This window comes from Lissotriton helveticus, chromosome 7 (genome assembly GCF_964261635.1).
Source record: "Lissotriton helveticus chromosome 7, aLisHel1.1, whole genome shotgun sequence".
NCBI lineage: Eukaryota > Metazoa > Chordata > Amphibia > Caudata > Salamandridae > Lissotriton > Lissotriton helveticus.
In genome coordinates, this window is record NC_136068.1 from 1713420694 (window position 1) to 1713445234 (window position 24541).

The following is a 24541-nucleotide window of genomic DNA, read 5'->3' on the forward strand; positions in this document are numbered from 1 at the left end:
GTATCTTAGAAGTTTTATGCTGTGTTGAAGACATGCAGTCCAGCATCGTGTTTAGTTTCTTTATTTGTACTGGCCTTTTTTTCAAGATATAAAGGCAGTGCTTGTGTGTTTGTTCATTTGAATTTTCTCATTTAAGGCTGAGACGCCTTTCACATTAATGTGCCAAACAGCTCATGTACTTCATACACCAATCGTTAATCTAACAATTGACAACATAGATCTCCCTTTAAGTGATTCTTCCACCTCAATGCCCTACAAGGGGATCCCCACTGAGTTATACTGCCCCTTTCTGACAGTCTTCCTTAATGTATGAGGGTACCAGAGCTGATTATTTGATCAATTTCAGGCTTCTAGAAAGTCTGCACCCCATTTCAGTATGTTCACATATTATTACCTTGTAGTCTTGATTTAAAATGTATGCAATATATATTTACGGTAAACTGCATAAGCCACGCCACAACTTTCAAGCGAAAAAATATTTCAGGTAGTTTTAGAAAATCTAGGGGAAAAAACTTTGTTTTCCACTGTCCATGTACTAACAATCAAAAACGAGTTCATGGTTAGTCAGTCAACGTGCAATTAATTGGCCTCCACCTTTGTTAAATCGTTTCAATTCCCAGGACTTCAGATATATGCTCAGTAGGTTTTATGTTTCCGCTGCTAGGGATGCTCTGACTGGAGTGCTGCAAAGCATCTGCTTCACAGGAACCTGCGCTGCTGCTTCTGAGGGGAGCTAAAATGACGTTTGCCATGATGCTACCTGTGGTTCCGAGACATTCGTCTATGTACATGCTAAAAGTAAACACAAGGAGATGATGGACGGAGGTCTGAACTTTTTCAGACACTCACCCCTAGTCACAGATCTGGGTTGAATCCATCATCGTTCTTTAGCTCACTTTGCCACCCCAGTTCAGACCCAGCCATATGTACATCAGTCTTGACCCTGTTCCTCATGGGAACAGTCCAGCCTGAACTGCCAAGCTAGGTCTTCCCTGGACCGCAAACAAGCATCCTGGAACCGGTTTCGGAGTAACACCCCTCATCAGCCTCGTTAGCTTGAGTCCAGTGGCAAAGTGAGCAAGGGACCCACGTCTGGCAAAGCAAACACAAGGAGATGATTGACGGAGCCCTGAAACTTTTCAGACATTGACCCCCAGTCATAGATCTGGGTTGAATCCATCATCGCTCTTTAGCTCACTTCGCCACCTCAGTTCAGACCCAGCTATATGCAAATCAGTCATCTTGACCCTCTTCCTCAGGGGAACAGTCCAGGCTGTACTGCCAAGCCAGGTCTTCCTCTGGACTGGAAAGAAGCATCCTGGGACCAAATTAGTTGTAACACCCCTCATCAGCCAGGCTAGCTTGAATCCAGTGGCAAAGTGAGCAAAGGACCCATGTCTGGGCATACCCTGCCAACTTAGGGCAAGCAAAGCAAGCGCAAGGACATGATGGACAGAGCGCTGAAATTGTTCTGACACTCACCCCCTGTCACAGATCTGGGTTGAATCCATCATCGTTCTTTAGCTCCTTTCGCCAACCCAGTTCAGACTTAGCCATATGCAAATCAGTCTTGACCCTGTTCCTCATGGGAACAGTCCAGCCCAAACTGCCAAGCCAGGTCTTCCCAAAATTCTAAAAGTGTCATTACTATGTCCCTTGCTTTTATTTTTGCTAAATAAGTAATTTAATTTTCTTTAGTTGTCTTCTTTCCTTTGGTACTATATCCACTATTAAGGGCCAAAAAGAACTTTCATTCTATAGTGGCCCAAGCGCCACCTATGTCACTCTGTCACCTTCTGTGAGAGATCCTGATCTTGCTTCACTAGTCCAGGCGCTGTTGTTTAATATCTGTGTTAGTCCCACTGACTCCATCTCTTTTTATACCTCCACCTGCCCCAGAGCTGGAGACCGGAAATGCCAGGAACCGCCTTGACGCTGTCCTGCAGGGCCTGCTTGAAAAGAATGACGTGGACCGGTAAGCAGAGGGTCTTTGAGTTTGTCATTGCATGAGATTTATGAGGGTGAGCATGAAGGAGAGTTTATATCAGTTGGAATGCTTGCCTTCTGTAGAGTTGAGGGTACTGTTAACAGCTTTGCCTTCTGTAGAGTTAAGGGTACTGTAACAGCTTTGCCTTCTGTAGTAGGTCCGGTACTAATTGAACAGGACACAAACTGAAAGGTGTACAGAGCTGAGGTGCTACAATGCTACATTTAAGCAGAGTCGAGATATCACTAGATACTGCCTCAGATTTACTCCAGGCTGGAATATCACTGTCCTTTGGGCTGTACATTTAGAAATAACCCAGATGGGACTTCCACTTGCCTGAGATATTGCATTACAGTTCCACAGCCATATTACTGCCCTGAGATACAGGGCCGAGATATCGCAGTATAAAGTCACAACTTCGCATATTACTTGGATAAGCTGGACTGACTGATTGAAAAATTACATATATGTACTGAACTGTACCATTTTGCAACACATGGAGCTTTCTGATTTTTTGTATACCTAAATTCTGAGCTGCTATCCTAAAGTTAGCCAACGATTGAATTTCTGAACCTCTGCTTCCAGAAAGTCCTAAACCTTAAGTGTCTGCACACAGGTACAACCGGACCTCTGGAATCGTTGGACGCAGCCACAAACTACTGCAGGCCAAGATTTCTCTGAGCACAGTCATGTATGCGCATGCAGATAGTTTTACAGTCTGAGATGCATAGGTGCAAACTCTAAACATTAAACAGCAGGGTTATATATGTCAAACATATCACTGTCCATCTGCAGGGTTATTAATATGTTTTACCATATAGCTGCACAACTGCAAAATTATCCATTTCACATCTGAACATTGAAGTGTATGCCCTGTGTTTGTTCCTTCTGAAAGCTATTTTTCTTCAATTGCAGGGAGCAGATGGAAGACGAGGCAGGAAAAACAGCCTCAGATTCCCACAGCAAGTATGTTACTTTGTACCACATTCCTTGTAGTTTTCATTTCCAGGATCTTGGGCCTGATGTAGTAATCCTTGTTTGCAAACCTGGATGTGCACATTTTACACCAACTGGTTTCCGTACTGGGAAGCAGTTTGCAATGTGGCTACCTGTGTTACCAATAAGATACACTACAAAACGTTGTTTCGTAGCTGGTAGCATCCATCCTGCATAATGAATATTCATTAGGTAAGTCACTATTGACTGGCCCCTGCAACTGTCTATGAATGAAGGGATGGTGGCGTGCAAGGGGCAGCACTTTTTTTTACTTAAGGCCATTTCCCCTTCTACCTTCTATTTTCTAGGATTTGTGATTCGTTTGAATGTTCACAATACTTTTATGCTATTCACTTGATATTATGGATCCCTCGTGCCCTTTGTTTTATCTTTGTGCTTTATTCCAACTCAAAACAACTCAAAACTTGGCTATTTGACGAACCCCCTCCCCCCCCCCTCAAGCGCCTTGAGACCCTCCGGGTGAGTAGTGCGCTATACAAATCTTGACTTGACTTGACTTGATTCCTGATGCACCGTGATGTCTTCTTGTCTCACTCCAGGGCCCATAGTAAGATATGGGCACATATTCTCTGTTTGTGCCACAGTGTTCCTTCAAACAGATGCGCCAGGTGCAGAAAGGGAGAGTACGCCCTATTATGTTGTATGCGCTGCCCTTAGGGCAGCCACAAACCCGTGCTGCCCTGGGGTTTACAAATAGCAAGTGAAATACAGAGTGACTCTTTGAAGCAGCTGCTCTGTGTTTCACAGTGCAGTCAGCCCTTCTGCAATCCCCTTGCAGGTGGATTCAGTGAGTGGCTGCACTCGGCTGCAACTGGATGTTTGGGGGGTCCAAGGAACCCCTTTCGTCCCTAGGGAGGGCTGCTGTCGGGGCTCACTGACAGTGCACCACCTTTTTGTGACGCAGTCAGTGGGCCTCCTGAAGGCATGTTTGCCTCTGCACCCACGTCTGTAATATTGCAAGTGATTCCCTCATTTGCATGGGGCTAAATCCCCTGTAGAAGTAGCGCTACGTGTGCCAGCGTTGTCAGTATTATAGACAGGGCCGTACAAGTGTCTGCTGCCCCTTTTGTATTGCCCTAGGGGTGCACAAAACAGGCGCACATGCCCGTTTTCCACCCTGGGCAATTTCTGTAATATGGCCCCTGTATGCTAAAATTTCTCTGACTATAAAAACACTGGATTAATGTATACTGTCTGCACGCTGAGCCATGACACATTATTCTCCCTTTGTAGATAATCTTTTTCTGTGCTTTCTTATATTTACCCCTGCTAAAAGGAGATCTAGCTAAGCTTCTTTTTCAACACTTGAGTTGTATTGGGACCAATGAGACTGGAGATGTCACTGGTAGCAGTAGAGCGCATAGTAGTAGCATCGTTAGTAGGAATTGTAAAACTAATAACAAAACTAGTAGAACTGAAAATAACTTTGTAACAGTGGTACTAGTAGTACCGTCAATACACCTGAAACAAAAAGAATTCTCAAATGAGAGCTGCATTAATAGCTAAAACCAGTGAGTGGACCTGAATTCTTTAAGACTCAATGGCGACAAGACAGAGCTCATGTTGTTGGGCAACCAAGCAATTTTCAACCCACACACTCTGTGGGGCCCGCACCAATTCCAAAAAAGGAAATAAAGAGCCTGGCCTTCTGGCTCGACCATGGGCTCACTTTTAGAGCCCAAGCCAGAAAAACCGCTGCCATCTGCCTTGGTCTGCTCCGGTCAGCACGCAAAATATTGCCTCTTCTACCTGGTAGCTCTAGAAAGCTCCTAATTCAGGCGCTTTATTCTTTCGAGGCTGGACTATGGGAATGCACATTATTTAGGTGCACCCACCCCAGTTATTTCCAAATTACAGGTGGTTCAGAACTCGGCAGCAAGGCTCCATACATGCACAAACAACCACTGCTCAGCCAAGCCCTTGCTAAAAACACTTCACTGGCTCCTGATACAAGAGAGAATTCTTTTTAAGGCACTCTGTATTGCACATAAAAACTTCCAGGGCAAAGGTCCTCCCATTATCAATAGTCTCATCAAACCCACAAAGCTATCAGGAGTCTTCACTCTAATGAACTCCATCTGGCTGAGATTCCCAGAATTAGGAAGGCCCGCACAGGGGGACGCCTTTTCTCTTATAATGCTTCTAGGCTATGGCACTCTCTGCCTCTCCCCATCCGTCAGGAAGTCAATCATTTAACATTTCGTAGATACATTAATTCATTCAATGGTATCCGCATCATCTGTGTCGTGGTGAGTGGAAAGGGTATGTTGGAGAAGTTTGCTGGGAAGATTCTTAAATATCTGGCTGTGATTGTGGTTGGTTTGAGTGGTGTCCAGTGGAATAGGTTTGTAAAATGATATGTCCAGTGAAGGAGTGTGGTAAAGCGTATGCACGAGGTAGTGTTAGCAATTATATATTATTGAGGCTATTTCCCAGGGTGGATTTCTGGGTCTGTGATGTGTGCGCTGAGATGGAGTGATGATTTGTGGATTAGAATAGAGAGTCTCATAGTCGTACTATTGCAAGCAGCAGTGAGGTGTAAATTACTTAGGTAGGCACTGTTAGTGTTCAAAAAGTCTTCTATGAATTGATTGTCACGTGTGTGTGGGGCAGTGGGGCTGTGGTGGAATGTGGGCTGTTGTGAGATGGAGAGACTGGTTGATAAGAGTTCAAAACCTGCCTGATGTGTGGGAAGGGAGTTGGGATGATGCTGACGGTGAGCTTGTTGTTGGCCTGGCCACCACCAGTTGTTTGCCGAAGGAGTAAGTTAATATTGCGATGTTGTAACCACCCAGGATAAGTTTGCCAAAGATAGGGGATGATGTTGTGAGCTGAGAAGATATACAAAGTTAACTGAGTCTCTGTGGTCAGAATGTGGGTTGATGAGCATAAGGCAGAGGGCTGAGTCATGTGGTTACACGGTTGAGCATTATTTTTGGAGATGTATTTTAAATTAGTGGGTATATGTAAGAAATTGGATTATTATTTGGGGTGGGCGACTACCCGACTCAAGGAGTAATCCCAACCCATGTCATGGTGAACCCTCAAAGTTACTAAATTAACCTGAGCTCAACCCCTCATGTTGGCTATGGCAAAGAGCACATAATATTAACTTAGGGCAATGTGTAAAGTATGTATGCAGTATAAAAACAGTAATAAAGTCAAAATGCTAAACAATCAAAATTCCAAACCAAATTAGAACAAGCATTGGCAAAGTCAACATGTGTCGTCTGTGCGAGACCTATTGGCATTGGCAATGTGTTTTAGCCATGTTGTAGACCAGTGTGGCTGCTGTTCAGCATGGTTAAAAGTGAGTGGAGTGAGGCGAGGTAGATTGGGATGGGGCATATTAGAGTGTGGTAGAATGGGGTGGGTAGGATGGAATGGGTAGGTTGGGGTAAATTGGGGCGGGCAGATCAGGGTGCTGTAGGTAGATTAGGGCAGATAGTGGTGGGTTAGATTGGGGTGGATTGGGGCAGGGTACATTGTGGTTGGGTAAATTGAGGTGGAATAATTGGAGTGTGGTAGTTTGGGGTAGATTGGAGTAGCCGGAGTGGGGTAGATTGTGGTAAACTGGAGCGGCGTAGATTGGAGTGGGTAGATTGTCGTGGAGTAGATTGTCGTGGAGTAGATTGGTGTGGGGCAGAGTGGTATATTGGGGTAGATTAGAGTACATTGGAGTGGAGTAAATTGGTCTAAATTGCAGTAGGGCACTTTAGAATGGAGTAGAGTGGGTGGGGTAGATTATGGTAGGTCGGGTGAGGTAGATTGAGGTGGAGTAGCTTGGGGTGTGCTAGATTGGATTAAATTGGATTGGGGTAGACTGGAGTGGGGTAGGTTGAGGTTGATTGGAATGCTGTAGTTTTAGTGGGTTGACTGAAGTAGTTGGAGTGGGCTAGGATGGACTAGATTGGAGTGGGGTAGACTGGGGAAGATTGGAGGGGTAGATTAGGGTAAATTGTAGTGGGGTACCTCTATTATATTATTTCTCTGTCAAATGATTCATCGTTCGTTACCACAGTCCCTCCCTCTTTATCTGCAAGTTTGGTAATGGCCGATGGGTCTTGAGATAGATCCCTCAGAGCCTGAGATTCAATGTGGGTCAGGTTATTGCAATTGTAGACATCTCTTTTCTGTAGGTTACCTGTTGTTGGTAAAGTGGTTTCTATAAAGGTGATCACCTGGGGAGGCACATCAAGTAAGGCTGGGAGGAAATTAGAACTGTTTTTAAGGGCAGTCGTATTGTTTTCTGTCTGGACTTGGGCCCTGCACGAATGCTTTTACCCTGATTTTGCATTGAAATTGTAGGATTTCAATCTTAATGTCTACAGGATCTTGTAGTCTGAATGGAACAAATGAAAGGCATTTGTTTACAACGGATATTTCTAATTCAGATAACGTGTTTAGACAAATGATATATGGGAATTTTATCCTGAATTACCATCCGTGGGTCTTCCTCCTGATTCTGGTTTCGCCTGACTGTTGAGATCCGCCTCGGCCCTTCCACCTCCCCCTCTGCTGGTCTGCCATTCGAAAGCATCCTCGGATGTCTCAACACAGTAAGGGCCAGGGCCGGACTGGCTACCGAGCAGTTAGGAATGCTGCTGAGCTGGGGAGTGATTTCGTTAGTGGGGACCATCGGAGTAAGGACATCAGGCTGTCCACCGCAGATAGAGTAAACGTTCAGATGTTTGTTTTCTGTCCGTCACTGTAGTGAGCAAATCAAAATCGGAAAGCAAAAAATGAATGATGACCCCATACTCTGGGAGAAAACTCCCAGGCTGTTTGGCAGATTAGTTTTAGTATAGAAGGAATTTAACCGTGAAGAAATATTGTCACTGGAGAAAAAGGAAATGCCAGTTTTAATAAACGAATTTGCCCTTGCTCATTCGATTTTCTCCTAGGAAATATAGATATGCAGATTTGCTCATGCAAAAATGAAATTCACAAACGTTTGCTAGAAGCATGTCTGGAAACCTGCACACACTGCAGGTATCCAGGCCTACAACTGTGAAATCTTGTAAATGACTGATAGTTGTAAAGGTCATAAATACATAGATGTACGTTTGACTTTTCCATGTTTATTTTTACATGGTACCATAATGATTTTACCCTGATACTCATTTTTTTTAAAATATTGGTATTCATCTAACCTATGTTATTAAATGATGCCTTTGCAAATTAGTTAACTTTTTCCTCGAAAAATGACCAGTTTAGTAAAACTATGTAAAACCATGAAGTTGCATATATTTTTTTAAGTACATTTCATTGTGAAAGCAAACAAATAGCACAATTGGTAAAACTATCAGCAACCTTTGTCCATTTTTGTAAAATATTGCTTCCGTTCTTCTCTTCTGACTATATTTGCATATAATAAAGAGTATTCTCGAGGCATTATTCTTAGCCACAGGGTGGTACATTTTACAAACATACATATGTGCACGTTCTCATATCGGAACCAGTGTTACTAATGCAAGCTGAGCTTACAGCTCACTGTATTTCCTTAGAGCATGTGCCCTAACAATAAAGACTTTGCCCTAATGAACCATAGATACAGTTTTGAACAACTTGTACATATGGATGCATATCTTGCCTTAGCAGCAGACAGTCTTCTTTCCCATCGTCTTACTATGGCATTGTAAACTGGCATCCAAGAGGTGTGCGCTGAAGGGACTGGCCCCTGGTGCCAAGTCCAGCGGAAAATATAAACATCAGGATTTCTTGTCTGGACCCAAACAATATCCCTCTATTGCTTTTCCTGTCTGTCTCCTCCTCCTCTCAGTTGTCCAGTACAGTTTCTCTCTGTCTCAAGTCCCATTTGTGCATGTGAAGACAACAACATTTTATATACAGATGTTAGGACTTGTAGCTTTGTCAAAGTGTCTTCCATTGTCATCAGCATATGGCAAAGCTCTATGCCATTCTCTCCAAGAGAGTCCACTGCTTTCAGATGACTTCATATCTAACTGCACCTGGCTGGTTGGTCTCGCCTTTGAATGTGACTGCGCATTTGTTGTTTATCAGTTATCTAGCTTGCCACTTCTCAACCATGTCCATCACCTCCATTTTCCATTGGTGTGACATCTAGCTAGAATTTTTACCTTTCGTCTCTTGAGTTCAGTGACCCCTGAATACATGTAGAGGTCTTGGAGGGATGTAAGTTCAAGTTTCTGATCCTGTCTATTCTCTTTTTTTAGAGAGTCATCGCCCACGGCTGCAGGAAAGCGGTAAGTGGAGCTGTTGGTGTGTCCCTGTTAGTGCTTCATGGATCTGCAGTACATTGAATGAATTTCTAGTGCACCTACAATTCGACTGAGGAGCTGTGGTAGAATCTACCGGATCACCCAACTGTGGACAGCATGTATGACTCCCTCCTTTGAATAGTCCACCACTAACACATCCCTGCAAGCATCAGGCAACACTGGCTCAACTCTGTGGTACCCTCTGACACTGTAGTGCCTAAGCCAGTTTCGGATTCACCAGTACCTTTTCTGTGGGCGCTTGTGACTCATTTCCTCAAAGTGTTAGCTGTTACTCAACCACTTGTTCCCCTCCATGGGCATCCTGTAACACCCCCCAGCCCAGTTAACTGTCACATCCTGGCAGGACTGTCTGAAACACTCCTACAGTGACCCCCTTCTACCTGAGGCACGGCCCTATAAGCAAATACCTCATCTAAGTATAGATCTGTTGGTACTACCCTTTGGGAAGCATGTGAACCACCCCTACTATTTTTCAGCCAATTTCTGATACCCCAGTACCTCCATGTGGGCAGCATATCACTTGAACGCTTGAGGTCTCAGAGCACAAAGTCCTCCGTTAGCACAACTCTCAGGATTGTGTGTCAGCTATTTTTAGAATCCTTGGGGCATTTACTGATATCCTGTTATGAATATGAGTTAATGATGCCTTTCTTCTGGGCACTTGTGACTTTTAGTACCTTAGATTGATACATGATACTTCTGCGGGCTGAGCGAGGCTTGTGCTATTATCCATTGTCCAGTGAGGGAGGGCCTGCTGATGCTCTTGAACAACCACTGGTTCCAGCTTCAGATTCCTGTCCTCAGTGCTGAATGTGCTGTTTGTGAGTCAAGTCACAATGCTGTGAATATTATTATTTAAATACTGTGTGTTAAATTTGGCTGATCCCTCAGGGCCACAAGACAGACTCTGGCTCCACTAGCATGTCTTGTTGTAAACGCCCTGGGACAGCTCCCAATCCCTTGGCATATCTTTTGAGCTGTGATTATTTGACCCACAATGCTGGAGATGATAGAATAGGTGCACCACACCCTGCAGCACGGAAAATGTTACAAACCTAGATAAACAGCTGTTAGATTTCTGAGAGAAGAATCTGGTCATCCTGCCAGTATTGTTTTAAACTTGTTACCATTTTAAGTTCCTACCATTATTTCATAAGCCATTTTCTTGTGTTTGTTTAAGTAATGGGATCTAGTCTCAACACCTGTTTCTATTTCTGAGGCACAAAAGATTGTGAAATCATGAATTCATTTTGATAGTAAGACTAAATCTACCCTAGCACACCCAATAACTGAGTGCACTACCTCCTAAATGAAATCACCTCTGTGACTCTCATGCCCATTCTCTTGGGAGGTCTGTCCTCTTTGTCACACTGCCATGGACTCAGCTGTGCGAAAGATGTGAGGCGCACTTGCACTCGTTCCCGCTACCCCCAACTCGCGGAATGAGTACTCACTCAGGCAAGCATAGTCACGCCGCTCTTTTCTGTTCACACAGGCCTTCCTCCAGGTTTCCTCACCACCGGCGCAAGAAGCGGAAAGAGATGGAAGATGGCATGACAGATGTAGGTCCACAGAAATCAAGTAAGTGTAAGCACCAGCGGGGGTTGAGGAGTGACACACAGAGTCTGGTAAAGTGAGCGGTATCAAAGAGTATGATCAACACACTTGATGCTTTGCTCTTTTACACAGGAAAAAGGACAATGGGTGGGTTCCTCCTGCATAACACCATGCTGTTATACTGGGTGGGATCAGTAACTGTGATACACAAAAATTGTGCCTCATGAGGTCAGAATATGGTTCCCTGACACATTAACAAAGGGGTCTGTTGCGGAATACGAATACAAGCTCTTTTAAGAGCCGAAATCACGCTCCGGACCACCTGACACCATACGATGATAAAAAACTGCCAGTGGCTTGCACTTTCCCACCGGCACATGGTTCCTGTAAACTGTAGCTAAATCTCTTCCTCCAACCAGCTTCCAGCGCTTGCACCGAACATGCTCTTCGCCAAACATACGAAGGTGCTAGCAACTCTGACAGAGATTTCGGCATTTACAAGAACTTCTATTCATATTCCACAACAGCGGATGTTATAAGTAAACACTGGAGTCGGAACTCAGTGGCCCCTGAAGAAGTGACTTCATCCCGAAATGCATTGGGCATTACAATTCCGATTTGAAGCAACAGTAGACCAATCATTGTACATTATTTGTAGAGAATTATGGTCTACGCGTTTACAGGACAGGAGCAGCCTTTGTATTAGCAATATGTTTAATCTATTTCTGTACAAAGATTAAAAGTAAAAACTTTACATTAAGTTGAATATTTTCACGTATGTTGTAGGATAAACTCATACACAGTGCACACTGAGTCCAAGGCAGATGGGGTACTTTGCCCTTTTTTGTGATTTATGATGCGTATGTTTGGCAGCATATGATTCAGTGTTGCATGCATCATAGGATAAATTGGTGTAGAAGTAATATATTTGGGAACATAGGAGTGCACAATACACACATATACTCAGTGTGTACATTGCCCCCATGCCATGCCCAAGGGTGGTGAGGGGTGTATTCTCTTTGCTACTTTACAAATGGCTGTTGTGTATTTACTTACATTGGCTAGATATACATTGTCCTGTCTCTTTTAAATTGGTCTGATCATTGTATAGTCATTTTTTGCAACAAGGGTTTTTCAAATTTGCCATGAAAATATTTAAGGTCTTCGTTTAAAGTTAAGGTTAAAACTTGTAAGAAATTATGTTCTGGTGACTATTCTCTGGCGAATATTACAAATGTTTTCATTCTCTGAGGATCTGACAACTTCAGACCCTACAACTATTCTGCAACGTTTTAACTCTATTGTAGAGGAATCTCTTTTGAACTGATTTCAGCTACAAAAAGTCAGTTAGAAATAATTTTATCAATTGTAAATGGGTGTGTCCCACCTCACGATAGAGTTCGTCTTCAATAGCTTTAAAAATAGATTAGAGAAAATCTTACAATTCTAGAGCTGTGATGCTATATTGTTGCTAACAAATGAATTATACCCATGTTATTAGAGTGTAAAGAATTCTTATTGGTCATCTTGTACAGCTTGAAACAGTTGAACATTTTTTAGGATTCTAAAGTTGACAATCCAAGATTAAATATTGTCTTGTGATGTCAGTTTTTATTTCAGTCATATATAAAGAGACATTTGTAAGCGATTGGTGTGTTGCAATGCATTTGTTCCTGATATTTCTACTGCTTAAGCCCTTGATTTTTACTTCCGGCAATTGGAACTACTACTGTATCAACTTCTGGACATTGAACTTTGCTGATGTCAAGGGCAGTTTGGTGCCTTGATCTGCTAATCTCATGTCTGTTCAGATTGACTTTAGAAATGAAATAAAACAAGTGAGGTTCCACAAGGGTAGGTGCTGACAAGGCATGGATGCATTACTAATCTACTTGCATTTAAAAAAGCCCTCAACACGTGGCTTTTTACCAGTTAACATCTATATGTTTCTGTCCACCAAGTAGGGTCACAGTAGGACTTCTGTCAGTGCCAGGACACGTTTGGGTAACAGTTGCGCTATAGAAGTAACAATAACATAACAAGTCATAGAAGGGGGCCAAGACAAAAGGGTTTAAGAAAGTCAGCATTACCTTAATAACCTTCTGAGGTTCCCAATCCAGACTAAAGACTTTGTAAATGCCTGATTACATATGATTGAAACTGGAACTGACATTCAATTTAAAGACGTCATCTTGGATTAGGAAGATTAGGAACCTTAGATACAATCCTTGGGAAGAACAATTTATCAGGCTTGTCCTCCTCCCTTTTCTAAAATTTGTGACGTCCGTTTAGAGCATTAAGAAGCTTGACTTTCTTTGCACACTGCAGTCCAGCCACCACGCCACACTTCTCACCTCAGGGTCTGCATGGCTCCCGGTATTCTCTTCTTGGAGACTGTGAGCAGACATGGCAATGGCAGTAAGCACACTTAACCAGGCGCGGAACACTGCATCAATCTGCATGCTCCCTGACTGCACAACGATCGCACCGTCTTCTAACATTTGTACTGTCTGGTAAACTTTTGGCATAGATGTAACAGAAGTTTCCTCTACTCCTGTCTCAAACCCTGCTTGCATCTCATCAAAATGGATGTCTAACACCTACATGAAGCTCAACGCTACCAACTGCGAATTCCTTTTATTTTCTATGGACATAAAGCAACAGTTAATCCATCGCCAATGCACCTGGATTCATCCTTGACACCAGCCTCACCCACAAGGAATATATTGAAAGAACGCCTAGCACCAACTCTTGTTGCTAAAGATAAACTATTTCTTCCTGAAAGTGACTTGAGAACTGTGTAATAAGCCACCAAACTCTCACATCTGCATGGTTGAAAAGCCTTCCAACATAGCCAACCAGACTCCACAGAGGCTTGTCTCATCCAGGTCCTGAAGAAATATGACCACATACCCTCCAAACCTGATGAAACTCTACTTTATCCCTTTACCAGCTGCACCATCTTAAGAACCAGCTGCATTATTTACAAATCCACTGCATCAGCATCCCTGCCTATCTAGCTGGCTAACTTCTGGCACACCCTCAAAAACAACACAATTGTACTGGAGGCAAAGAGATGCAAAAAAGAAAAACCAAGTCAGCAGGCCTTCTGAGGGCAAAGCTTTGCAAAAAATAGAAAAACCAAGTCAGCAGGCCTTCTGAGGGCAAAGCTTTGCAAAAAAAAGAAAAACCAAGTCAGCAGGCCTTCTCCATCTTGAAAGAAGAACTCTATATTACAATGCAGTAATAGACTACTTCTGCTGTTCTTTCTTATTCTTTGCTGTTTGAAAGCAGTTCTCATGTAAAGTTTCAGTTTTTAAAAAAAATAACTGCCTGCGGTGACCCGCTGCGTGCATGTGTTTTCAACAAAACCTCCGTCTGTGGGGTTCCCGACTTACTTAACCATAACCCACACTTGTAACGTGGATATTAGGAATTCCATCCTTTTTAACACTATTCCGGACTTTACATTTACTTTTATTTGGATTTCCTTAGAAGCCATCTTGCTATAGATGCTATTCATGCACTAAGAATAATCAACAATTTTTTTTTTATGTTCGTGCTCTTTCTCTTCCATGTTTCTTTTTGAAGACTTGCTGCAAGCAAATGTGATTTATTCTTTCACGGTATAGCCTAATCGTATTTTTTCTTAAGTGCATTTTTTGCTGTAAAGGGAAGTATTTTAATGGTTTGTCACATATGAGAAAACAAATAAACAAGCAATTATTTGTATGTAATAAGACTACTTTTATCTAATTTTAGGGTATGCAGAACATGTTTTGTTCTATTTAGGTCTGAGTTTTGACAGTACAACTGTCAAACAAATCTGTTGTTTCTAATATACTTAGAGTTCATTTTCTGTCCCCTTTTTCAAGCATTGTTTTTTTTGTCTAACCACTTTCAGACATTGTCTTGAGACTTTGTCAGTATTCCAGTGGAGTATTAAGCTTTCCTTAAAACTGCTGGCTGTTTTAGTCTGTCCTTCTTTTATTCAAGCAAGTGCTTGCCTTACAAAGCATGGGAGACTATTTTACATTTCAAAAGTATACTCAGTACATCACATTGTTTGTTACAGTGAATTAATAATGTCATACATTCATTCAATATCAAAATGAATCAATTTTTTATTATTTTGTAGTGTAGCAGACTATTGGTTTACCTTGTATCAGTGCTCATGTTTGGTCTTATATTGTCATGGTTGCTCTATTGGCTTTTCTTTTTGACTTATGTAAGGGCCTGACCACAAGATGGCTGTCCCAATTTTCTAGATTTCAGTGCTATTTTATGGTCAGGCTTCGTAATATGTAAAAAATAAATACATTGCTCTTTTTTTTCTTCTATATGCGGCTCATTCTGTCCGCACCTCCCTCTTTCATTCTTTGCCGCTCGTTCATTCGTTGTTAGTCTGCCCCCACTTCCCTGTAATTTTTTCCATCTGGCTCCTGCATTTTCTCTTTCTGTTATTCCTCCTTCTTTCGTCCCTACCTGCCAGCAGCTTATTATCAGTGCCGCAGATAAGAAAGCCAGTGTGTAATTTCGGCTGTTTTGCCTTAATTACAGTCCTCATTTTTTTTTCGGTATGAATTGAAGATCAGTTATCAAGGACGCCTTCATTGTATTCCTTTCTTTGTGTGTAATATGTAATAAACTTCAGAAGCTTTTCCTTATGGAGGTTGTGGGATATATGTTTTAGGCAACCTTGATTTTTATTTTCCATTGAATGTGTGCTCTTATACAAAAGGTGCATATTTCTAACCAGCTTAAAAAATATCCAGAAATATATGCTAAACACACAGTTAAAGTTAGACCTATTGGATGTGCCTCCATTTGTTTTAATCATCGGTCTCATTATTTGTTGACACTGAGCGATATTTTAAGGTAAAAGGGCTTGGTGACATTGAGCTATGAGTTCTTAAAATATTCCACCAATTTACCAAAGGGCGGAGGGGAGTTATAATTTTTATAACTGGTCAAGCCTCGAAAAATCCGAAAAATGTTACCAGACTTGTAAGTCTAGTGACTTGAATAACCTACTCGACCTAATTGTATCATTCTTGACTCATGAACTCTCCTCAAATTGTGTGATCCTGAGCAAATAATTTATTTCACGGATATGGTGCCACACTGTCATTTACAGACAGACATTTTCCATTGAAATGGCCACAAGCTTTCCCACTGACCTGCAGTTTTACTGACAAAACTGTATAGTGTACAAACTATAACGTGTCGAAATCTGAGTTCAGCAAATATTTATCATTTGCATTTATTCAAATAAAGTATTCTGATTTTGTTTTGATCCTACTAAAATCTTTTATCTAATAGAGACTTCTAATTGCAGAATCAATTTCCTTGTCCTTTCCCTATTCCCTTTTCTCTTTTCCCTAGTCACTATGCCTCTGACTTCCGACTAGATCCGTACATTTTCGACCAGTACTTTTGCGCACTGGCAGGGGGTGCCGATTGGCTCAGGGTCATAGGCGCCGTCTGCGCTGCTAATGACGTGAACGATGCCTATGTAGGTGCCACCCCAGCATGCTGACGTAAGTTTCTTCTTTTCCACTCTATCAGCGCAGATCAGGATTAAGCTACCTTTTGTTGACATTTACTGTTCATTTGTTTTCTTTTTCTAAGATGTGTCACCCAAAAAACCTGTGCGTTTCAAGCCTTGTGCTGCCTGTCACAGTCAAATATCTGTAACAGACCCCCACTTGGTTTGCCTTTGGTGCTTGGAGCTAGACCACAACTCTAAGGCCTGCCCAGATTGCGCACTAATACATCCGAAGGCTATGAGGGAGTGGGTCATGAAGCTTCTGGCTATGGGAAACCGAACAACTTCGCACCGGTCCAGGTCCCGGTCACGAGGAAGGTCCCGGGACCACCCTCGGAGCCGTTCACACTGGTCATCGTTGCACTACCAAACTTTATCGGGTAAGTCCCACAAAAAGAATTTGAAGAAGTCAATGTGTTCTTCAGCTTCTACGTGCTGGTCCAAGTCATCGGACGAGGCGCAGTAAAGAAGTCGCATATTGAGACCCTGCTTCCCCTCCGTCCCCGTTGAGCCTGAGCCTGGATCCGCTCTAGTCTTTCAGAGTTATCCAGATTCAGAGCCAAATCTGTGCCCTCCAACGTCGACTCCGACCGGATCCATACCTTCTGAGTCAAAGACAGTGCCTCCTTTTACAGACAGACCTTGTGAGGTATATGGTAAGGGGGATTCTGAGGATCCCTATAGTTATTCCTACCCTCTTGAGGAACTATTGGCCGAGGATAACTGGTATGAGGAATTGGCTGATGCCAGTGTCCTGGACACCTCTCCAGACACTGGTCTCCTGTTTCCAACTGTGGCTACGGAGGAAGGGGCTTCATTTACGATGCAGTACGAAGGGGAGGTGAGATCCTGAACCTTATGCTGCCCACAGTGGAAGTCAAGACCAATTTCTTGACGGATGTGCTTCAGTCTGGGGTATCCCACACAGAACTCCTCCTTCCCTTTTAGGAAGCCTTCACTAATGTCCTGCTTGCACAGGCCTCATGTACACAGGGCCATCGCCTGCTACCATCCGGCTCCTGGGGACACAGCCTTTGTCACTCATCACCCCACCCATGAGAGCTTGTATAGCACACTAATCTCACAAGAGGGTATCCAGACTCTTGGGCAGGTGTGTAGGTTTGTGCGCACCAAATTGCTTATACGAAGAGCCAGGTCTTCAACTTCTTGCTAAACTCAAGAAGTGAGTAGGAGGCCCTGATGTTTTGAGGAAGGTCGTTCCCTGTCTTGGGTGGGATTTACGAGAATGAGTTAGCTCCAGTTTTGCCTTTGTGTATGCAGTTAATGTGAGTGAGAGTGAGGCAGAGCTTAGGTGTCTGGTGGGTTGGTGAAAGTGTACGCGGCTGTTGAGGTATTCTGGTCCTGTGTTGTGTAGGGCTTTGAATGTGTGCTTGAGAAGTTTGAATTGGCTTCACTTGGGAATGGGGAGTCAGTGAAGCTTCCAGAGGTGCAGTGTGATGTGGGTGCGCCAGAGGGGTCGATTATGAGTCTTGCAACGGTGCTCTAGATGGTTTTGAGTCTGTGTAGGACTTGTTTGTAGATTCCGGCGTAGCGAGTGTTGCTGATAACCAGCCTGCTGGTGATAAGTGCTTCCATGACGGTCCGTCTGGTGTTCTGAGGCAACCATTTGAAGAGTTTTCGCAGCATACGTAGGATGTGAAAGCAGGTGGTGCACCTTTCTTGATTGGTGTGTGGGTGTTGGTCCTAGCTCCGACGGCCACCAGGTGAAGTTCCATGCGAAGGTCTTGTTGCCGAAGACCAGTACTTCTGTCTTGTCGGAGCTGAGCTACAGGCAGTTGGCTCGCATCCAGTCTGCTACCATGGTCATGCAGTTGGTGAAGTTAATTCTGGCGTGGTGGTTCTGTCCATCAGGGAGACGATGAGTTGGGTGTCATTTGCGTAAGAGATGACAGTGATGTCTTGAGATCGGATGATGTTGGCGAGCGATGTCCTGTATATGCGGAAAAGGGTGGGGCTGAGGGATGATACCCTATGGGACTCCACTAATCAATTACTCGGTCTCTGATGTGTAGGGTGGCAACCTGACCCTTTGGGCTCTTCCAGTGAGAAAGGAACTGATCGATTTGAAAGTGGATCCTTGTATGCCAATCTCATGGAGTGTTCTGATGATGGTGTTATGGGAGACAGTGTTAAAGGCCGCAGAGAGGTCGCGCTTGATGAGAGCCCCTTTTTCTTCTCTGTCCAGGATGGTTCAAATGTCATCGTTATCCGTGATGGGTGCTGCTTCGGTTCTTTCTAAATCCTAATTGAGTGTTCTCTAGAAGATAATGAAGTTCGACGTGGGTTGTGAGCTGCTTGTTGATGGCCTTCTCAATCACTTTGGCTAGATAGGGACGCAGGGAGATGGGTCTGTGGGCTTCTTGAGGATGGAGTTAATTTCTGCAAGTTTCCCTTGATCCAGAAAAGTGGTGGACCTGATGGAGGTGTTGATGATGTGGGTCAGGGTCGTGCTGATTGGTGATGTTCTCAGGGTGTGGATGAGGTGTGGGCATGGGTCCGTAAGGGCCCCTGAGTGGATGGTCCACATGATTGCCGCTGTTTCGGTTCTGGTAAGCGTTGTTCATTCGGTTAGGTAGCTTTCATGTTTGACGGTCGGTAGGTTAGCAGCAAGTTCTCTGGATTTGGGTTGGTGTGCGAACTTGCTGTAGATATTTTCAATTTTTCTTTGAAAAGAAGCTGGATAGATTGTGGCAGAGTTGCTGGGAGGTAGCGATGTTGGGAGAGTGGCTGAGGTTGAAGGGAAAACCTTAAGGATCGGATAGATCTCCTTGCAGCTGTTGGATCCTCCTTCAATACCACTAGTACTTTTCTCTTGGTGTCTATTGGTTGCTGGTGACAGCGTCTGAGTGCAGCTTTGTAGGTAGTCTTCTTGGTTGGTGTCTTGGTTGGCTCTCAATTTCTTTTCTACATTGTTGTTTGGTATCTTTGGTATCTCTGGGGTCTTCTCTGTAGCTGCGGGCCTACTTGTATGATCTACTTGTTGGGTTTGATGGGTGTGAGGGAATCGTAGTTCTTGATCTAGTTTTTGAATCTACAAAATAAACCCTGGCACTTTCCCTACCACACTACCAGATAGGGAATCCAGGAGGCTGGATAGCTTTGGAAAGATGATTTTTTTTTTCTTCCACCAGCCTTGCATTGTGGTCTGTGAACACTGCATACTTATTAGGTCGGTATTCTCATACTGTATGGGACTTGGTTGAGCAAATGCTGCCCTTGGTTTCAGGGAAGGTCCCAGCCATCCCGAACCAAGCCATTGCTGAAGGCAGGAATGCAGCAAAGTTCACCGTTCACTACAGGCTGGATATGACTGACTAATATCTACTGGCTTCTTTGGGGATATCCAGGCATCCCTCATGGACCTGCCCTTGAATGGAACTTGATTGTTTGGCATCATGGCTGATTTGGCGCTTGAGTGCAGTAAAGATAGCGGAGCCACCACTAGATCGTTGGGACTATCCATGGCTCCACTTCAGCTGTATTCCACCTTCCACTCCTTACATAGCTACAGTAGAAGCTATCAGCCACATAATTTCACCCCCAGCCATCACAGGCAGCAGGCTTCTCAGTCATATTGTGGGTTGGATGCGGCTACCACATACCTCGTGGATCCCAAGACCAGAGGTCTGCCCAGGCTGTCACCCCCCGATCTCCCCACTCCACAATACCCCCTGGCAGCTGCAGCCTCAAAACCCCTTTAATATCCCCTTGAACATCATGGGCAACCAGCTGGCGGCTGGATCCGGCACCATCTGCCCGTATAGGCAAGTTGGAACATCAGACAAGTGGATGCTTCAGATAGTTCAGCGGGGTTACGCCCTTCCGTTCAAGAAACTCCGCCACACTTGCCACTGTCCTCCGATCGGCTGACTGAGGACCACCTTTTGCTCTTGCGACAAAATGCAGGCTGTTTTGACCAAAGAAACCATTAAGAGGGGGCGAGCATCAGAAGTAGGATGCTCCCCTTCAAAGGGCCATTCTGTACACCGTGCAATTCCGCGCCTACCCTCTGGAATGGCGAGTACAGGGTACTCAGGTTATGATGTTGAAGTTTCAACCTCTAGCCTTAACCTAGCTGAGACTGATTCTGAGGCTGATGGGCCTCATGGCCTCCTGCTAGTAAATTCTTTGCTCCACCTCACCCTTCCAAGGAAGAGGAGAGTATCCACCGCCTGGATCCAAAAAGAGCGTTGTCATTCTACATTGTTCGTACCAAAGATATCCAAGTGGACGATCATTTCTTTGTTGGGTTTGCTGGAGCAAAGAAAGGAAAAGCAGTGCAGAAGAGAACCATCTCTGTTTGTACTATGCATAAAGATCTGCTACGGATTGGCTAAGGTCACGACCACTGCGATAGCTCACTGAGTTCACATTCTGGATATCTGTCAGGCAGCTACGTGGCCATCACTGCACATTTGCCGAACACTACTGCCTAGACGGTTAGATACGACGCGACGGGCATTTTCCCTGTTTGGTCCCTTGGGCTTTTTATTTTTAGTCTAATCCTTTTGCAGACTCTCTTCTGGGGAGGTAGTGCTTGGATATCTATTCTAAGGTAAGGAATCTGGGGCTGGAAGCCTTTATCAGATAAAGCCTAATCTGGTAGAGTCTATCTAGCTGTGCCGACCTTCCCATCTTCGCTCTGTGAACTGTAACTTCCATCCCTGTAGAGGTCCTGGAGTGTCTCACCTTTGGTACACTGGTCACACTTCCTCAATGTGGCCCGTGCTCCTGGCACAGAAAGTAGTCACAAACTGAGGTCAGCATGCTTGGGTGGCACCTTTACAGGCAACGCGCACTTTCTTCACGGATGACACCAGTGCAGAGCCAACAGGCACCACCTACCAGCACTCTGATGTACTGCTTTGACATTTCCAGATCCAGTCTGATGTTCAATGAGTCCAAGGTAAATAATCTGTGGCTAGATAGAGTCTCTACAAGATAAGGCATTACCAAATAAAAGTAACATGTTCTTACCATACCACTTCAAAATTACAAAAAAGTGCTTGGCTAACGACTGAAATATATTTTTATAATATTTGTACAGTTTGTTTACAAGCTATTTATTTGTTGTGCGACCAGCACGATCGCCAGATAGTTCACTTTACAAATTCATCTAACTTTCTAGTCCGAGAAAGAAAATTAAAATCTAATCTCCAGGGCAAAATAAGCAGCAGTTTGTTGGAAGACATTAGCTGACATATGACTTCTGTCTTTGCACGCACAGCAAACGGGACAAGATAAAAACAAGAATTAAAGGCATCTTTATTGTTCATTCACTTTCCAAATAAACAGAACACCTGTTCTTTGCTAGCTCAAACTCTATTACCAGATCCGGCCAGTAGGCCCAAAAAATAGCTCTCCTTGGTAAAATCTGATTCGCCAAAGCAAGGGGGCAAATACATTTCTCAAGACCTGCTGGTTGGATTGGTGTATTTGCCTTTATACCCATGCATGGCTGCATTTTTCTAATGTTGGGACCTGAATGTCATTGGCTGGAATCCCACTACATAATTTCAGATGACATTCATCTAATTGTCTTCACATGTAATCATGAACTTCAAAATGTTCACATATCAATAGAGGTAAAATAAAAGAATTTGGCTATTTCTTTATGACAACAACTTTCTACACAAGTCAAGAATGCTGCACCAGTTATAGTTCTTTTTATAAGAAAAAAAGTGTTGCATTTACAAATAATAAAGCCTTCTGATGTGAACGTCGGGAGGAATAAAGAAAAAAGTGAACACTGCTGGAGGCACCCACTTATCCTTAACTCTCCCAGACCCGTCATGGAGGCAGGGGAGATATGAAAATGTAAAGGTACTTTACTTTCAACCAGCCTGTCTTTACTGAGTGATGTATTGCTCTTAAACAAAATACTGCACAGCTTTGTCAGATATCCTGTGAGAGTTGCGCAGCCCTGCCCCCGCCCAATGCAAACCCTCTCTTCCACTTATTAAAAGGAATGGGCACCTTCTAGTGCGTTTTCACCTCGCTTCACCAGTGTATGTAAAGGCGGCATTGTCCATTACAGTTTACGTCTTAGTCGGTTGGAGTGTTTTCTTACATCCTCCCTGATTATCACCTTAATTCCTCCATTATTTGTCCTATAAAACCTATGCTCTGTCAGCCAGTATATTTTGAAAATTGTACTTAAAATATATACTTGAGCATATTTTTTTCTCCAAATGTTCTTGGGGCGAGCTGGACCTGGAGTAGGGAGCACGGGGCAGGGGTGTATTAGAGCTGTCAGTCTTCTGAAGAAGTTTGAGCTGTGTATTTTAGCTAGCATTAAAGCTATTTCCAGGACATCTTTGATTCCCAGTTCATCACTGGGAGATTATCCTGTCAACAGCGGTAAACATACATAGGTCTGTCAGGATTGAAACATGGTTGTTTTTTATAAACTGTGATTACAATGGACCCAACATTTATGTTATAAAGGTGCATTCCATGTATATAACTGATTTTCTATTCACTTATATGTTGACAGTGTATGACATATTAATATATTTTTTCTTGTTTGGTATATTTGAAAAAAAATTGTAATAATATATAATATTAAAAAAAGAAATTGTATTTGTAGGTACGTTACTCTTGTTTACTATCTCCCTCCAGACACGTACGTCATTAAACTCTTTGATCGGAGTGTGGACCTTGCTCAGTTCAGTGAGAACACCCCTCTCTATCCAATCTGCAGGGCTTGGATGAGAAACAACCCATCGATGCGAGAGGAGGAGCGATCCCCCAGTCCTGTCCTGCCTGTGGTTCAAGAGGATGAGGAGGTGAGGCACAGAACCTCAGAGGTGTCTCTTAGTCGTAGACTTCTCTGAGAAGGTTAATGTTTCTTAGGAGTTGACATGTGGCTGCCTTGCGGAACGTCTGTCCGCCTATCTACAGTGATTCTTCTTACCCGATCATCTGAGCTATTTACTACGTTCTGTGTGGCTGCTTTGTGTCTATCTGTCCCATCAGTCTGTCCATCTTTCCATGATCTGTGACTGCGGTGTTTGTTTATCCAATTGATATTGGATATGAGTAAACATTGTGCCTTGGAGAATACATGCCGCTGTCATCTGCAAGTTGAAGGTCAATTGAACTGCTTTGCCCGGATAGGAGTGAACCCCGACTGATCATCTCTGTGGCGGTTGCCTCAGCAACTGATCTACCAAAGATTCATGGGATCCTGACCAGAGTCTTGGAAGCCACTCTAGATATTTGCTTGGGTTGTAATTCTGCAGAGACAAATTCCTGACAAGGGTGAGCCTTCACAATCTCCAAGATGATCGTTACTACTAGGTTTCCATTATCGGACCCATTCAGGCCACAAAGAAACACAGAGGTCTTCCTCTTCACGTCTGCTGATGACGTTGTGTTCATTTGGCTGAAATAAGTTATCTAGAGTCTGAATCTTTTTTAACAATCAATCTTGCCCATGCTGTTTCTGGAATGTGGTGTTTAAATCCACAGTGTGATCTAACCCTAATTTCCAGTTCCCATTTCGAAATGGTCGAGGGCCAGCCCCCAGTATTGTGAGAGAGCAAGTCACCATCAAATCTTTACCATGATCAGTGGGCTACCAGTTTGGATTCACTGCTTCATTTCTCCCCATTGGAAGAGCTTGCAGTGGCTAAGAGACCAACAGGCTTTATCTGGTCTCTTTTTTAACTTTGTCTGGGCCGAACAACCTGTCCTTTTGTCCCAAACGCACTAGGTTGAGCAGTTTGCACCGAAAGTCAGAGACACTGAAACAGGACTAGCCACATTTTTCCAAACCTGCTAAATTGTGTTTTTCTGATTGACACCCCAATTCATTTGACTAAGCATTGTAGATGACCATTTTAGTCAACTCAACTAATCCAAAGATTAGCACTAACACTCTTGCCCATACAGTAAGATTGCAGTATTATTTAAGAATATCAACGAAAGAGTGACTACAAAACTAAAACAATCGGAATAGTAGTATAGTTGCTACCACCAGAAGTAGTAGGAAGATATAGTGAGAGATACTCAGTGTGAGAAAAGAACCCTCAGGCACCAACAAAAGTTGATAGCCAAGTATCTTCATTGGGTCCTTGTGTGGAAAAAGGAAAATGAGACTGTGATAACAGGGGTGAGTAAAAAGAGTGTGGACTACTCCCCAAA

At 43.5% G+C, this 24541-nt stretch overlaps 1 protein-coding gene across 1 annotated transcript in view; it reads left to right on the forward strand.

The window, feature by feature from the left end:
* The window catches only part of LIN37 (lin-37 DREAM MuvB core complex component), a 172540-nt gene that overhangs the window by 79106 nt on the left and 68893 nt on the right, over window positions 1–24541 (forward strand). Inside the window, exons 3-7 of the mRNA XM_078655408.1 lie at window positions 1900–1975; window positions 2903–2953; window positions 9202–9231; window positions 10763–10848; window positions 23015–23181. Coding sequence (XP_078511534.1) covers window positions 1900–1975; window positions 2903–2953; window positions 9202–9231; window positions 10763–10848; window positions 23015–23181 — 410 coding nt within the window. The remainder of the gene's footprint in view (window positions 1–1899; window positions 1976–2902; window positions 2954–9201; window positions 9232–10762; window positions 10849–23014; window positions 23182–24541) is intronic.